We start from the raw sequence: 18261 nt of genomic DNA, 5'->3' as shown, positions 1-18261 counted from the left end.
AGCTAACTGGGAGAAGGCAGGCGATGGGATAAAGGGGTCTTTTTACAGGATGGCAGCTAGTGACTAACCAAGTTCTGTAGGGGTCAGTGTTGGCACATTTCACATTAGACACTGGCGAACTGACACTATTGATGCTATTTTTGCAGATGATACAAATATAGACGTAGGGACAGGTTGTATTAAGGCAGTGTGGAGGCTGCAGAAGGGCTTGGGCATGCTACGACAGGGGGCAAAAATGTGGCAGATAGAATATAACATACCAAAGTGTGAGGTTACGCAATTTGGCAGGAAGAATGATGGTTGATTTTTTAAAATTGGGAAAGGCTTCTGAAATCTGAAGCACAAAGTGACTTTACAAGTCTAGTTCAAAGATTCTCTTGCAGTTAACATGCAGGTTTAGATAGCAGTTAAGATGCAATATCAACATTCACTTCAAGAAGATTAGAATACAAAAGCAGAGATGTACTGCCAAGGCTGCAGAAGGCTCTGGTCAGATGGCAACTAGAACCTCATGAACAGTTTTGGGGCCTGTTTCTAACGAAGGTAGGAGGGCATTGGAGGTTGTCCACTGTGGATGCACAGAAGTGATCCAGTGGATGAAAGGCTTGTCATATAAGGAGCTGTTGAGAGCTCAAGTAGTCAATGGAGTTTAGGAGGAATGACGGGGGCAGAGGGGGCAGGCTGAAACACTTACAGAATATGTACATGCCTGGATACAGTGTATGAGAAGATACTCCCATCAGTGAGAGACTAAGACTTGAGGGCACAGCCTCAGAGTGAAGAAATTACCCTTTATAACTGGGACGAGGATTTTTTTGTTCCAGTGTGTGCTGAATCTGTGGAACTCATTTCTGTAGAAGGCCGTTAAGGCCAAGTCATTAAATGTTTGAAAAACAGAGGTAGATTCTGCTTAGTAAGGAGATCAAGGGTTACGGGGGAAAGGCAGCAGAATGGAGTTCAGAATCATATCAGCCATGATCAAATGGCACTACAGACTCAATGGGCCAAATGGCCTGATTCTAATCCGCAGTCTAATGGTTTGATGGTCATTTACAGAAATGGCAATTAAAAGTTAAACACAGCAATTTCCATTACATTACCCTGCAGAATAGATAACTAAAATTCCCTAAAATTCAAGACAATGCAATGGTTCAACAGGCAAAGCAAATATTACTGAATTGCTATGATCATCGAAATCTTACTACCCATATGTTGGGTTTGCTTGCTCAATAGTGTTTCTAGTTGTACTAGATGACTTTGAAGCTTTAGGAAAGATTTAAAGTAAGTGGCAAAAATTGTGCCCAATTTAAAATCTTCAATTGCTCTGATGGGCTTAAAAAAAGCTGCATCTATAATTGTTTTTTTGGAGATTCCAGAATACTTGATTCAAGTCCTGCAAATAACAAAGCAACCAGATCATGTTCATTAACAGATCATTTCAATTGGATAGATGAGACAAAAGTCATGGATATAAGCAACACAAGACAAGGAATTCTTGCAGAACACTGGTAATGTCTCTTCCTCTGAGCTGAAAGGCTCAGGTTCAAGTACCCACCTATACTGAACAGATTGATAATTAATAAATTTTGGACCCTTATGATGTAATTGTAGTATGTGACATGATTTCCAGGAAATAAACAGGTTGATTTTATTTTAAATTATGAGATTTGGAGCACAGTGGTAATATCACTGGATTATTGAAGCGCACTACCAGCTCTGTTGAGACGTTAATATTTTTGACACCTGGATACTTATCATTAAGTTGCTGCAGAAGCTAACCTGATCTGTTAATTGATGCTCAACTGGTTATCTTGGCAATTGTTTCTCAAAGCTGGGATCCATTATAATATCACCATTCGTAAATGATCAAGTTAGCTAATCTGTGCAGACTCAATGGATTGCACGGCCTCTCTGTGCACTGTAGGGTTTCTGCGAGGATTGGTTTGGACCTGGTCATGTATAGGTTAACAGTCAACATCTTCTATAAAGCAGAAAGATCATTTGGAAATTGAACAAGGACAAGGCTCAGTTCAATTCAATCATGCTGTTCTGCATTAACAAAGCAGAATACAGGGAAACACAGGTAGACTCTTTCTTCAGAATAACGCCACCCAGAAAAGATAAAAGGCATTACGTTTCAACATCAGTGTATAACATACTAACAACATTTTTCATAATTATCTCCATCTAATTGCTACTCATTTACACCTTTCTTAAAAAATACCATTTTCACTCTGTTGTTTGCGAAACACTACAAAATACAATCAAAGGCGGCATGCAAAACTGGCACTTGACCGTTTGGTGAATTTTTAGGATGGGAGCCTTTTCACTGACTTTCTCACATAAAATGACAGCCATACCTCAATCTTAGTCACACTTCTTCCTTTCTCGTTACCTCTTTGTAGTTTTCTCTCATTTTTATAGCTTAGGTCTCATCACACTTAGCTGTATTAATCTTATTCCTGAAGAGGGCCATTTGTGCAGAGGCTTACTGGCGTGGGGAAAAAATTCCCACAATTAGCATAGATTTTGATGTCAGCCTGATTTCATGTTGTATCTTGATTCAAAAGAAATGCGCACTCAATAAGCAATATTTTCTTGAGTCACTTATTATATGTTTCTCACGTCTGCACATATTGTTTGCATCAACGAGTGACAGCAAACGTTGAAGAGTTTTTCTTTTCCTCAGCCTGAGGACCCAACGCTAATCATAATTCTGCTGTAAACCCCAGCTTGGATGCAAATACCCAATGGAGACTTGAATCTGTATTACAAAATAAAACCTGCGTATAACAGTTCATACAGAGTTATATGATGATCCTGGTAAATAAAATAAAAACATTTGGCACAGACCTTACAGCAGAATCCCAAACAAGTGAACAGAAACTGGGCAGTGTGTCCAAAATATTGATTTGTATTTGCAGGACACATTTAAGTTGTATGAGCAAAGTCAAAGACAGCTTAACATTTCAATCAAGCCATTTATCTGATGCATGTCCTAGTGTAGTCGAAATGATTCTAACAGATAATGGAAAATGTTCATAATTGATATGGTCTATATTCTTTGTGCAAAAGTCTATTAATTTAAAAATAGTAATAGAAGATAGACCTGATCTAAAAGTTAAGTTCTAACTTGGGGAAAGTCAATTTTGATGGTATTAGGCAAGAGCATTCAAAAATTGATTGGGGTGGACAGTCGCAGGTATAAGGGTTGACTGGAAAGTGGGAAGCCTCAATAAATGAGTGTGTGTCCAGGAACAATATGCTGCTGTTGGAGTGAAGGACAAAGCTGGTAGTTGTAGACAATTCTGGATGACTGGAGAAATAGTGGTTCTGGTCAAGAAAAAAGGAGGAAGTGTGTGTTAGGCATCAACTGCAGGGATCAAGTGAATCCCTAGAAGAATATACCGGCAGGAGGAACATACATGAGAGAAATCTGGAGGACGAGATAGCTTTGACAAATAGAGTTGAGGATAATCCAGAAGAGTTTCTACAAATACAGTAAGGCCAAAAAGACTAAGTAGGGAGAGATTAAGGCCCCTTAAAGATCAGCAAGATTGCCTATGTGTGGAACCGCAGGAGATGGGAGAGATATTAAACAAGTATTTTACATCTGTGTTTATTGTGGAGGAGGATATGGAAGGTAGAGAACGTGGGGGAAATAAATAAATAACAACATTACAGAGGTGGTGGTGCTGGACATCTTAAAACAGAAAAGTGGATAAATCTCCAGAACCTGATCACGAGGACCCTAGAACTCTGTGGTAAGCTAGGGAAGGGATCACTGGGCCCCTTGGCTGGGATATTTGTATCATTGATAGCCATAGGTGAAGTGCCAGAAGACTGGAGGTTGGCCTATGTGGTGGTACTTTTAAGAAAGGTGGTAAGGAAAAGCCAAGAAACTATAAATCGGTGAGCCTGACATCAGTGGTGGTAAGCTGTTAGGGTTCTGAGGACCAGGATTTGCATGCATTTGGAAAGGCACGGATTGATTAGGAATAGTCAACATATCTTAGTGCGTGGGAAATCTTATCTCACTAATGTGATCGAGTTTTCTTTTGAAGAGATGACTAGCATTGAAGGCAGCTTGAGCGGTGGGAGTTGTCTAGGTGGACATCAGTAAGGCATTTGACAAGTTTCTGCATGATCGGCTCATTAAGATTAGATCACAAGGGATACAAGGAGAACTAGCCATCTGGATACAAAATTGACTCAAAAAGGTAGGAGGCAGAGGGTGGTGGTGTAGGGCTGCAATAGGGAGAAGCCGAATAGGCTAGGGCAACTTTTTCACACAGACGGTGGTGTGCGTATGGAAAGAGCAGCCACAGGAAGTAGTGGAGAGTGGTACAATTACAACATTTAAAAGCCATCTGGATAAGTCTATAAACAGGAAGGATTGAGGGGGGCAAGGTCCAAATGCTGGCAAATGGGGCTAGACTAATTTAGGATATCTGATCGGCATGGATGAGTTGGACTGAAGGGTCTGTTTCTATGCGGTACATCTCAATGCTTCTAGTTGCCCTACTGATGTCATTTAAAAGTTGAATTTTAAGAACACAGTGGCAATGAAAATAACACAATGGCAATGAAAGCCATTGGAGTTCAAAAGAAAGACGAGAAATCATCAAAAAGGTGTCATATCAAAGGGTAACCAATTACAATGACTAAAAAAAGTGTGTCAAAGTCATGTTTTAAAGGAGGAGATTAAGAATTTGGAGCATGGGGACTTGGCAACATAAAGCCCTATCAATGGCGGTGCAAAGATCAGAGGGTTGAGAATGCTTGGCTAAATAAGGAGGATTTAAATATAAGAATTCTTAAATGCAAGGCAATGGGAAACGTAGATTCGTGAACTTAAGGGTAAAGTTGTGATTTATACGTTAAGAGTTTTGGATCATCTAAAGTTCAGAAAATGAGAGCACAGTAGATTGGCCAGGAGATGATTGGAATAATTAAGTATGCCCCTGAGAAAGCTAAGAATGAGGACTTCAACAGCAGATGGGTTATGGTAGAAGTAAAGTCTTCGTGGGCAGTCTTTACAGCTGAGCAGCCATAGATGCTAAAGCTCAGCTGCAACCAAACCCAAAAATGTAATTCAACCTGAAAAAAAAATAACGTGTGTACCAAAGGAGCTCCTTGACTATGAGCTGGAGGAAACAGCAGCTGATCAAGATAGGATTTCAGACAATAAATCACACTGTTCCAAATACTCTGACGACAAGTGGGGGGAAAAAAAAACAAATCAGAGCACAACTCAACAATGCTAGCTCCTTGGAAGTGGATAGCAGAGGGCAATTGTTTCAAGAAATAGTGCAGTTGGAGAAGTTGAGGCTGCTGCAAAGATGACAAGGATAATGTCGAGTGATTACCATCACAGGTCATTTTGTTTGTCTCTAGTTTTCGGACAAACTCTGTACTATGAACACTGAACTATCTTAACATGCTCCCGAAGTCTCAGCCTCTCAGATTTACCAGAATGTCCGAAGCTGCTGTTTGAGATCCAAAACTTGGAGCTCAAGTTTCTGCATCTGAAAGTACTTCCTGCACATGTGGTCATCTGGAACATTTGTAGGGTCCATAACATTTCGTGCAATTTGAACAAGTTGAGTGAATCGGCAACGCACAGCAGATAAAGTATAATACAGATAAATGTGAAGTTGCCCATACTGGCAACAAAAACAAGAAGGTGGATTATTATTTCAATGGCAATAAATTGGCTAAGGTGGAGGTCCAACAACACGTCGCTATCCTTTTAAACTGGTTGCTCAAAGCATGCTTGGCAGCTTGTAAATAAGGCGAATAGTAGCTTGGCCTTCATAGCAAGAGGATTTAAGTACAGGAACAGGGTTGTCTTGCTTCAATTATACTAATTGCCTTGGTAAGAATGCACTTGGAGTAGCGCATGCAGTTTTGGATCTCTTTATCAGAGGTAAGATGTTTGGATATGGATGGAGTGTAACCAAGATTTACCAGACTGATTTCCTGGGATGGCAGGACTGATATATGAAGAAAGACTGGATCGGTTATGACTGAATTTACTGGAGCCGAGGGGGAAGGAGAGTATCTTAAAAACCTGATAAAATTTAACAGGGCTTGACAGCATAAGCACTGGATGGATGTTATAACATTTTAAAAAAGCATTCTACTAAATACCTGGATGGGAAGGGTTAAGAGGGATATGGACCAAATGTTGGCAACTGGAACTAGCTGAGTGGGCACCATGGTCAGCATGGACCAGCTTGGGCCAAAGGACAATGGCTTTATATTCCTAATGACAGGAAATCTACAAACATTGATCACAATCTCAGGATAGAAAATAAGCCATTTAGAACTCAAATGATGAGAAATTTCTTCAGAGCCTGTGGAATTTTCTTACAGAGAAAGTAATCAAGACCAAAACACAATGTTTTCACCAAGGAGATATTGCTCTTCGGGCTAAAACAGGAACAAGGTACTGAGTAGAATGATCAACCATCGCCACATTACATGGTGGAGCAAAGTGAAAAAGGTGAATAGCCTGCTTTTGTTCTTATTTTGTGTTTTTAAGTCCCACAAATTACTGGCCACACATTACATTCTAGTAATCTTTGCTACCTGTCTTAAAATTAAACCTACCTCCCTTTGGTTAACCTTATTCTACTTCCCTTACTTTACTCTGTTGCCTCAGACTTTCACTTTTCTTGTTATTTCCTAGTTAACCCTTCCATCAAAAATATATACTTTATGGATATGAACGAATCAACCCATCACTTCCCCATGACATTATTAATTCCGCAACACGCCCCAACCAGTTTGGGTGTTCTCCCAGGTCTGCAACTATTGAACCAGGTCTCCTCTTTTACAGCTGTGTTGAGGCTGAAGTACTGGGCCCCTGATTGTGGACCTCAATATATCTTCTGCTGTCTCCTCTCTTGCTGCTAAGTTGAAGCTAAAACACCAAATTAAATGCAGAACACAAAGCTGCAAACTTTTGGTTGCACCCGATTTTCCAAACATTCTTAGAAACTATTGTTAAAGAAGTTTTAACAGTTTACCAATGACATATGTCAAGGTAACTGCCCTGTAGTTTCTTGCTTCTTACCTCCCTACTTTTTTAAACATAGAGGAGTTATATTCACTATCTCCCAATGTAATGGGACCATCCCTGAATCAAGGGGAGCTTTGGAAAATCAAAACCAATGTATCAACGCTCTCACTAGCCACCTCTTCGAAGACCCCCGAGAAGACGTCCATAAGGACCCAGGCGCTTATTAGCCCGCAGTTGTAACAATTTATGCAGTACCACTTCTGTTATACTTCCCTCCTTGCCATTTCCTAATTTAATGCTCCTCTGGGATGTTACTTGTATCCTCCATTTTGAAGACTGATTGCAAAATACCTCTTAAAGTCATGTGCCATCTCCTTATTTTGTATTAATTATCCAGCATGACTTTCTACAGTACCACCTTGCAAACTCAATTTTTTGGGGGAAAATGCTTTTTTCAGTAAGCTTTCTCCCACGCTCGAATTTCTCTCTCCCCATTAATTATTGGCCATGCTTGGCAGTTTTTTAAAATTTCTTTTCCAATTCCAAAATTCTGACCTACCACCTCTCTTTGCATAATCAGATGCTTTTTAAGTTGAATACCATTTTTAACATTGAGTTAACCACGATGGTGAGTCCACCCCTTGGAATTTTACTTACTCACTGAAATACATCTAATTCTGTATGCTGTGACATATCCCATGAAATGTCTGCTATTGTATCTTCATTCGGCCTAGTCTTTCACCCAATTTATTACTTGCTTAGCCAGCTCTGTGCTCATGCCCATAACTGTCCTTATTTAAGTTTGACAAAATAGTCTCCTACCCACATCTCTCCCCTTCAAACCAAAAACAAAAGTTTGATCATATTACGGTCAGCAAAGCCCAGAGGCACCTTCCCTGTGAACTCATTTATTGTCTTATTTCATTGCACAATACTACTTCGTGAAATCTCCTTTTCAGTCAGCTCCAGAATGTGCCATAATGAGTAACTGCCCTGAAACTCATCTCGACTACTTTTGGCCATCAGATTTTTCCATTGGAAATGTACATCAAAATCACTCACGACTGCCATCATGCCTTTCTGAAAAGTTCACATTATTTCTTTCTTTAGGTGCCACCCAACTGTGCGGTTACTGTTAAAAGGGGCTTGTACGCCACTTCCACAAGTTGACTCTTAGATTCATACTCCCTCTACCACCTTCTCTGTCTATCATCTGGCTAATTCCTTTTATTGCCTTGACTCTCCTCTTCAATTTACCATATCTTCTCCCACTATTCCACTTTCAACCTTCAACTACCCTAGCTCTAATGGTTGGCAAAAGCACTGGCCTCAGCACAATTCAACTGGAGAAATTCACTGGTACAGTTCCCACTTTTCTCAGCATTAGTGGCAATGTTTCATGAACTGGAACCCAAAGTAGTCTTGAGCTATGCACTTATCTTTCATCTTTCCCACACTCTGTAAACATGCATATTGTTCAGGTAATAGCAGACATAGCCACATGAGATTACATATCTTGTTTCGCTGCCTAACTCCTCAGTGACTGTGTAGAACTTCCCTTGTCGTATGGCAGTGGTACCTACATGAACTATAACGACTGGACACACCCATCCTACTCCAAGATCCTCTTCACCTACAAGCAGATATCACAATCCCTGGCACCAGGCAGGATGCTAGACTCCCACTCTTTCTTGCAGAGAATAGTGGCAACACCCCACAGCATGATGTCCACGACAACCATTGCATTCCTCTTATCTCCCACTATGAGTAGCTTCCTGTACCGTGATACTATGATTGCATCATCACCATTGCAGACCCCAGACAAGCTGGAAAGAACCTCAAACCTGGTGGGCAATTCCCAAGTCTGGATCTCTGTACCTGTCTCACTTGCAATCTTAGACACACTGACTTAATGAGACAATTCTACCCTAAGGTGTGACTGCCGCCTGGTACAAAGAAACAAGGTAACTTGCACCCTCCCTGATGCATCACAGTGTCAGTAGCAGAGCCTCCTGCTTAAAATCTGAGGTTAAGCTCTTCAAACTTCAAAAATAGACAGATGCAGGCTTGTTTACCAAGGACATAACTGACCTCGAATGCCCATTTGCTGTAACTGTAACACATGACCTGTCCTATCACAATGAATGTATTCAACTTGATACTTGTGTTTTTGTATATTTTATTCATCTTAGCTGTTGGTATATTATCTTTAACCATAGGAATAGAACAATCTTTAATCACTTCTCAAATACCCAACAACTAGCCAACCTCTTCTGTTAGTGCAGAATCAGAGTAAATGATTACCCACCAAAAACAGCACAATTTCATGATATTATTTCTCAGTATTATTTGTTGTCCAAGGGGAATTGAAGAAAATAGTGATATATAAAGGGTTAACATGTGGAAAACATTTCTCTACCATTAGAATAAGAGAATATTCAAAATAAATCCAGTTAATTCAATTGTGTACAGTCTTGAAGATGTGATTTTTTGGTCCAAGAAAGATATTAAACATCACCGATCTCACTGCTAGTCTGTCAAGTTTACAAAAACACTTCGATCATTAAGTGAATTTCAAAGCCCATCATACCTATCAAAGCTGTGGTGAAACGATTCAGGGACAAAGGTTCCTCATATACAGGTCCATCATGACCAAACTCCATCTCGCTCCTCACAAAGTCCCTGAAAAATAAAACAAACAAACACGTTAATTATATTTTGATCAAACTGCCCTGTTGTTTTTCTCAATGTCACCACAAACAGAGCCAATAACAACTTGAAGTCTTGTGTATTCCTGTCTTTTGTCACAATTTGCAAGTCTATTTGATCACTTAGCACGTTTGGAGCCATGTATATGCACTTGGCCAAATGAGTGCACATGTGCATTTGTCCACTGGAATCAGCAAGCAGTGCATTAAATTTTAATGCTAAATGGTTTTGTTACTTCAGGGGGTGGAGTCACTCATTTGGTGTTGCATAGTTTACGAAGGATAGAAGAGAAGATACTTTGATTTGAGGGCAAGGGAGAGTTTAGACTACCTTACTTGTTCTGAAAGAGGATTAGCATGGGCACAAAAGGTAATTGGCCTCTTTTTGTCTTATATCCAAAATGAGTCACTGTGAACACTTTGGTGAGGCCAGCGGTTATAACCCATTTTGAACTGGTCAAGGCAATGGCTGTAATCTGTGGTTTTGAATAAGTAGTCTCTGTCATTTCAGCTGTCACTTAAGATAGGAATTTGCAAGATATTGGCCCAGTTGTCATGAAACTATCATGACACACTTGCGAGTCCAAATGCTAACAGGCTTGAAAAGGTGGTGGTGGAATTGCTGTGTCTCCTCTTACGTCATTCTTTGAATTAGAATTGATGAGTGTGGGAGGTACTATTAAAAAGGAGGTATGGCAAATTATTTAAGTGCATCTTATAGATTCGAAAGCCAGCAGCCATGATACAGCATTGAAGGAAACACTTCAAATGCTGGATGGGTGCCCATCAGGTTGACCAAAGCCTTAGTGGAGCTATAGTCGTCCAGCTGAATGGACAGAATTCAACTACATGCCCAATTTGTGCTTTCATGGTATCTTGTACGGAGTCACTTGCCGCAAAACACCCAATTTGGTTTGCTTTTGTAGCTACAGTATGTGTGACTGATTCAGTTAAGTGCCAACGATTACATTACTAAGTCAGCCTTCGCTCCGCAAAAGCACAAGTGTATCTGTTTCATGTTTCAGTGGCCACTGCTAATCAGTGTCAACGCAAAACCCTTGCCATCACACTTTGACTTAACAAGTGTACCATTTGTCTCCATACAATAGATGCAGTGGTGGAATAAACACTTCTTCAATAAAGATGGTAGACTGACTTAAGCCACAAATGACCAAGCACCAATTAATTATATAAAATGATGTCAGATATATTTCAGAAATAGGCATTCTATCATGAGTGCTTCTCACAAGCCTATTAACACTAAGTTGATCAATCTTTGCTCTTTCTTAGGCAGCCTCGCACAAATAAGGATGATTTGCTTCTACACTAAAATTGAGTTTTTTGGCAAGTGAAGAGTTCCATGGATAACTACAGTCTCCGTCACAACTGGGGCAGGTAGTGGTTGGAGGGTGGAATGCCCAGGTTGCTACACTCTCCAGCTTGATTTCAGCTCACCATTGGTACTGAAACTCAAGATGTACAGGTACTTCCCAGACTTCCTCTCCATTTCATGTGCCTTCACAGCCAGGGCTACCGAGGTATTCATAGTTATGCTGCACTTTTTCAAGGAGAGTTTGAAGGTGTCCTTGAAGTGTTTCCAATGCCACCCTTGAACTTGCTTGCCAAGTGAAAGTGCCGAGCAGAATGCTCTTTTGGGGAGTCTCATGTCAGGTATGTGGACCATGTGGTGATGAAATGGTGCTAATAAAGCATGGTCAACATTTTGGTTCTGGACTGGACAGGAACAAGGATGCTGGTGCAAAAGCTGCCAGTTGATTGCAGAATCTTGTGGAAGCAGAGCAGAAGGCATGACTCCAGGGTTTTCAGATGCCTGCTGCTCATATTCCACATGTTGGAGCCATATTGGAGGATGGGTATGACCACATCGCTGTAGACTTTAGGCATGGCGCTGTATTTTATGTTCTGGTATTCAAACATTCTCTCTCAAGCAACCGAAGGCCATGCTGCCACACTGAAGGCTGTGTCAAACCTCAACTTCTGCCCTTGTTGATTCTAAGGTCTCAAGATACAGTAAGTGGTCCACTTTACCTAAGGCTTAGTAATGGATCACAATGGGGGCAGTACTACAGTTAATCTAAAGAGCAAGACAACTATCAGTGATGTGACACTCTTGGTTTTCCTGGTTCTAAATATGAATTGGGTCTGGGATGAATCCATTGCTTAGGTTCACAGCTTTCATGTTACTGAGGAATAGGCAAAGGACAAACTTCTAGACAGCCAAAACACAGGACACTCCACCATTTTTCACAGGCAACAATGTCAAAGGCTTTTGTGAAGTCAAAACCACTTAAAGGAGTTGGTAGCATAATCTGCAATTCTCTTGTAGTTACGTGGTGAACACCATAGTCATGGTGCCCTCAAAGTGAAATCCGCATTGTAACTCTGGAAGGAGCTATTCAACCTCAGAGATAATGACTGACAATGGTCCTAACAGGTGAAACTTAAGTTATTCTTGCAATAACTTCCCCTTCTCCATCATTACCAAGCTCAGACCTTTTACAGTTTTTTTTTGAAGATGGTCATGATTAAAACATGTAATCTCCTGGCACACTCTCCTGCTTCCCCTCGAGGCAAATTAGGGTGAAGCAATTACACAACTACTTGGGTTATGTATCTGTGGTTCAGCAGGAATTCTAACTACTCAAGATGCTTATTTTAGTTCTCATTGGGTTAGAGTTATATGGACAAGGCAACAGGTAGCCCACTGTGAGACAGAATCAAAGACATCCACATTGAAGACAGACTCTTGGTTAAGATAATCCTCAAGCTGCTCTTTCCAGTGATAACCAGGCAACAGTATTTTCATTTTGATAATCCAACAGCAACAACAAAAGCATCTTTTCAGATAAACCACGCAAAAGTAGACGTGAACGATCAGAAGCTTGTTTTGGGGTTGTCAGCATGCATTTTATTGAGTCCAAGAAATCAGACCTTAAACTTTAGAGCAAAACACTGATTGGAGAAGCTCAAAACTGCCAACTGACTAGCTGAATATCAGAAGTAAGACAGATGCACCCAGAGACAACAGACTTTATCTTGGCAATTTTCCCATGCCCACCACAATAATCAACTTGCATCCAGATTTGCAGCGCCCAGCACTGAATAAATATCCCCTGCAGCCAGTGCAGACAACTAGCAGGCAGCAGCACCAACACATCTCAAGCAGTTAACTGCAGAGGAAATCTGGATCAGATCAGAAAAACACATAAATCATCTTTGGACAAGCATGATTGTAAAAAAAAAATTAGCCTAGATAACACTAGATGCATGCCGAAAGAGGGCTGTACTCTTTCAGGAAGGCATTTAATTAACCATGTCATACTTCAGACTCTGTCTTCACAACTATTTTTGGTTTTTGAACATAGATCATCACAGCACAGTACAGACCCTTCGGCCCTCGATGTTGTGCCGATCTGTCATACCGATCTGAAACCCATCTAAACTACACTATTCCATGTACATCCATATGCTCATCCAATGACGACTTAAATGTACCTAAAGTTGGCTACTCTACTACCGTTGCAGGCAAAGCGTTCCATTCCCTTACTACTCTCTGAGTATAGAAAATACCTCTGACATCTGTCCTATATCTTTCACCCCTCAATTTAAAGCTATGCCCCCTCATGCTTGCCGTCACCGTCCTAGGAAAAAGGCTCTCCCTACCCACCCTATCTAACCCTCTGATTATTTTATATGTTTCAATTAAGTCGCCTCTCAACCTTCTTCTCTCTAATGAAAACAGCCTCAAGTCCCTCAGCCTTTCCTTGTAAGACCTTCCTTCCATATCAGGCAACATCCTAGTAAATCTCCTCTGCACCCTTTCCAAAGCTTCCACATCCTTCTTATAATGCGGTGACCAGAACTGTACGCAATACTCCAAGTCCGGTTAATATTTCTCCCGTTGGATTCATGTCTACATTTTTTTGGTAATTTTCCCTCCTTTTGCTTACCCATTTTGACTGCTGTTTCTAAATTTTTATCCCACCTATGACCACCATAATCATTTTCCTCCACTTATTAACACATGCATGTTTTGATGTACCAGTTCGGTGTTTTTCAGTCACCGATCTCCCTGTGCAGTTTTAATTTCTGATTTGATGCCTTTTTGCTTCATCATTCAGAGGGTTCAGGGTGCTCCGATACATGAATCTCAAAGATAGCATGCATGTACAACATGCAATTAAGAAGGCAAAATGTTAAGCTAGCATTTTTTATATGGGGAACAGAAGATGAAAAAGTGGGCCAATTTTAATGCAGCTGTTCAGGTCCTTGATGAGAATGCATTGAGAATAAAGTGCACAATTTTAGTCACTTGATTTGGAAAAAAGGGTAATAATTGCAGTAAAGGCAGTTCATTACTTGATTCATTCCTGTGACTGGGGATCCATCTTATGAAGGAAGGTTGAACAAGCTGGGCCTTTACTGACTGGGAGTTGAGAAAAATGAGAGGTCACTAGTGAACTGAATTACCTTACCCTGCTTCAAAGCCCTTTTTTGGTTCACTAATTCTGAAAGGGCAAGTAGTTTCACAGCAGATTTATGATTTTTCAGCAATAATTTTCCTCTCACTCATTTTTATCAAATATACTTCAAAATCTTGGCAAAATTGTTGCTCAGCACAAGCAATAGGTTTCACATTAAGTGGAATAATTAATAAATATTTAAAAACATGGAAAATAAGAACAAGAAGTTAGCAATTTAGCCTCTACAGCCAGATCTGCTACTTAAGTTGTTCATTGCTCACCTCATCTCTGCTACTTTCCCACCTGTTTGCCATAATCCATTAACTCAATACAAATTGAAAATCTACCGCCTCAATGTCCCAGCATGTACTGGACTCTGGGATAGTAAATTCCACAGATTCATCACTCTTTGAGAGAAGTAAATCCTTCTTATCTGTTTTAAACCTGCTACTCCTTAGCTTGAAACAATTGCCTCACATTTTAGATTGCCCCACAAGGGAAAACATCTGCTCGACATCTTTTTTTAGCATCTTATATGATTGATGAGCTTTTCTGCCACCCTTCCTAACTCAAGTGAGAATAGTTGTGAACAGCTCCATCCTTCCTCAAAAGTCATTCCTTTCAATTCTGCAACAAATCTACTTAACTTGGAATTGCACTGTATATGAATTTTCTGTTGTATGTTACAGATGGATTGAAGAATTCATTTAACATGGTTGAGGACACAGATAAAAGGCAGGTTCAGTGTGGCTTTCTAAAACAGAATCACTCGAAACAATACTGACTCAGCAAGTAGGTCTGCCAACCAACTCCTTCATAATTACCTTCTTTTCATATGATCAGGTCCACAAAATGCAAATATAACCAAGATCCCCATGTTCTGTTTACCAAGCATGATTTCCACACAACTGAAAATTCAAACGAGCTTTTTAGCAAACAATTTTCCCATCACAGCATCTCACTCAGAATGATTACACACAAAACAGATGGTTATTCAGTCAACACAATCCACATCTATTTCTTGTAATAGTAATTCAGTGACTTCCAATGCTCCATAAGAAAACCACAATTATTTTGCTTCGGGTACTTGTCCGATTCTCTTCTGAAAGCCACGTTCAATCTCCCTCTATTACACACTTAAACTGTTGTTCCAGATCACAATCACTGGGTGCACCTGAAATGTTACTGTTCATGTCACGCCCACATTCTCCACTTCAGTTTCCAGCAGCATGGTGGCTGTGGTAAGCACTACTAACCTCACAGCGCCAGGGTCCCAAGCCTTGGATGACTGTCTATGTGGAGTTTGTACATTCTTCCTTTTTCTGCTCGGGTTTCCTCCAGGTGCTCCCGTTTCCTCCCAGAGTCCAAAGATGGCAGGTTAAATGGAGCAGCCATGTTAAAGTGCTCATTGTTTTCAGGGATGTGCAGGCGAGATGGGTTAGCCAATGGAAATGCAAGGATAAAAGGTTAGGTGGATGGGATGTTCTTTGGAGGGGCAGTGGTGACTCCATGGGCTGAATGGCCTGCTTGTACACTATATCAATTCTATACGGAAGATGCAGCATCCAGATCTGAGCAGAATACTCCAGTTTTCTGAACTTAAGACTTCAGTTCATTTCTCATAGATGTCTTCGTTTTACATTCATTGACTTGTACTTTGTAAAGCTCACTCTCCATGCTTTTTCAAACATTCAATTTAATCAATCTGCCTCCTCCAAAATTTTCTGCATGGAGACCTCTAGCTGTCACTGTTCCTGCACTCACTTTAGAATTGTAACCTTTATTTTATGTTGTCTTTCTCCATTCTTCAGGCCAGCATGATTTATTTCACACTTCAGATCACAGAATCTCTACAGTGCAAAAACCAGCCATTTGCCCCATCGAGTCTGCACCGAATCCTGAAGAGCATCCTAAGACATAGGAGTGGAAGTAAAGACATTCGGCCCATCGAGTCCACTCTGCCATTTAATCACGGCTGATGGGCATTTCAACTCCACTTCCCTGCACTCTCCCCGCAGTCCCTAATTCCTTGTGAGATCATGAATTTATCAATCTCTGCCTTGAAGACATTTAACATGCCGGCCTCCACTGCAGTCCGTGGCAACGAATTCCACAGGCCCACTGCTCTCTGGCTGAAGAAATATCTCTTCATTTCCCTTCTAAATTTACCCCCTCTAATTCTAAGGCTGTGCCCACGGGTCCTAGTCTCTCTGCCTAACAGAAACAACTTCCCAACGTCTACACTTTCTAAGCCATACATTATCTTGTACGTTTCTATTAGATCTCTCCTCAACCTTCTAAACGCTAATGAATACAATCCCAGGATCCTCAGCCGTTCATCTTACATTAAACCTACCATTCCAGCGATCATCCGTGTGAATCTCCGCTGGACACCTCCAGCACCAGTATGTCCACCCTGAGGTGTGGGGCCCAAAATTGTACATGGTATTCTAAATGGGGCCTAACTAGAGCTTTATAAAGTCTCAGAAACACATCCCTGCTTTTATATTCCAAACCTCTCGAGATAAACCACAACATTACATTCGCCTTCTTAATCACGGACTCTACCTGCAAGTTAACCATCAGAGAATCCTGGACCAACAGTCCCAGATCCCTTTGTACTTCTGCTTTACGAATTTTCTCACCATTTAGAAAATAGTCCATGCCTGTATTCTTTTTTCCAAAGTGCAAGACCTCACATTTGCTCACATTGAATTTCTTCAGCCATTTCCTGGACCACCCTCCCAAACTGTCTCAATCTTTCTGCAGCCTCCTCACCTCCTCAGTACTACCTGCCTGTCCACCTATCTTCGTATCATTGGCAAACTTTGCCAGAATGCCCCCAGTCCCTTCACCCAGACTATTAATATATAAAAAGTAAACACTGAACTCTGCGAGACACCGCTTGTCACCGGTTGCCATTCTAAAAAAACAGCCTTTTATCCCAACTCTCTGCCTTCATAGATAGACATTCTGCATCCCCGTAATCCTGCATTTACCAATTCGAATCTGATCATGCACAATCCCGGACACTACAGACAATTTAGCATGGCCAATCCTGCACATCCTCTGACTGTGGGAGGAAACCAGAGCACCCAACCAAAACAGTCTCAAACAACGAGAGAGCACAAACTGTGCAGAGACAGTCAGCCAAGGCTGGGATGAAACTCAGAGCCCTGGCGCCGAGAGGCAGACGTGCTAACCAGGACCAGCATGCCACACCTATCTGCACTAAATTTCACTAGTCACTACTCACTCCACCAGCCATGATTTGTTTTTCTGAAGTCTGCTGTTGTCTTTCATAGAGTTTACAAGAGAACGTAGAACAGTACAGCCCAGTATAGGCCCTTCAGCCCACAATATTGTGCCAATCTATTATCCTAAGGTCAAACTACCCTACATACCCTACATTTTACAATCCTCCACGTGCCTATCCAAGAATCGCTTTGAAGTCTCTCAAGTATCTGACTCCACTACCATTGCTGGCAGAGCATTCCACATGCCCACCACACACTGTGTAAAGAAGCTACCTCTGACATCTCTCCATATACCTTTTTCCATTCGTATTCAAATTATGTCCCCTAATAGTCATTTCCGCCCTGGGAAAAAGTCTCTGACTATCCACTCCATCTATGCCTCTCATCTGGTACACCTCTATCAAGTCACTTCTCATCCTTCTTCGTTCCAATGAAAAAAGCCCTAACTCCCCCAACCTTTCCTCATTAGACCTGCCCTTCAGTCCAGGCGGCATCCTGGTAAATCTCCGCTGCACCCTCTCAAAAGCTTCCACATCCTTCCTATAATGAGGTGATCAAAACTGAACACAAATATTCTAACTGTGGTCTAACCAGAGTTTTATAGAGCTGCAGCATAACCTCACAGCTCTTAAACTCAATTCCCCTGCTAATGAAAGCCCAATACACCATATACCTTCTTTACAACCCTATCAACTTGGGTAGCAACTTTGAGGGATCTATGGACATGGTTTCCAAGATTCCTCTGTTCCTCCACACTGCCAGGAATCCTAACATTAAACCTGTAC

General features: G+C 41.0%; 1 protein-coding gene across 1 annotated transcript in view; it reads right to left on the bottom strand.

Moving 5' to 3' along the window:
• The window catches only part of rnf145a (ring finger protein 145a), a 103183-nt gene that overhangs the window by 39267 nt on the left and 45655 nt on the right, over nt 1-18261 (bottom strand). Inside the window, exon 3 of the mRNA XM_048543534.2 lies at nt 9618-9709. Within this exon, the coding sequence (XP_048399491.1) occupies nt 9618-9709 (92 nt within the window). The remainder of the gene's footprint in view (nt 1-9617; nt 9710-18261) is intronic.

The sequence above is a fragment of the Stegostoma tigrinum genome, chromosome 13, assembly GCF_030684315.1.
Source record: "Stegostoma tigrinum isolate sSteTig4 chromosome 13, sSteTig4.hap1, whole genome shotgun sequence".
Taxonomy (NCBI): domain Eukaryota; kingdom Metazoa; phylum Chordata; class Chondrichthyes; order Orectolobiformes; family Stegostomatidae; genus Stegostoma; species Stegostoma tigrinum.
The sequence above is the reverse complement of the archived record's forward strand: the minus strand, read 5'-3'. Positions and strand labels throughout refer to the sequence as shown.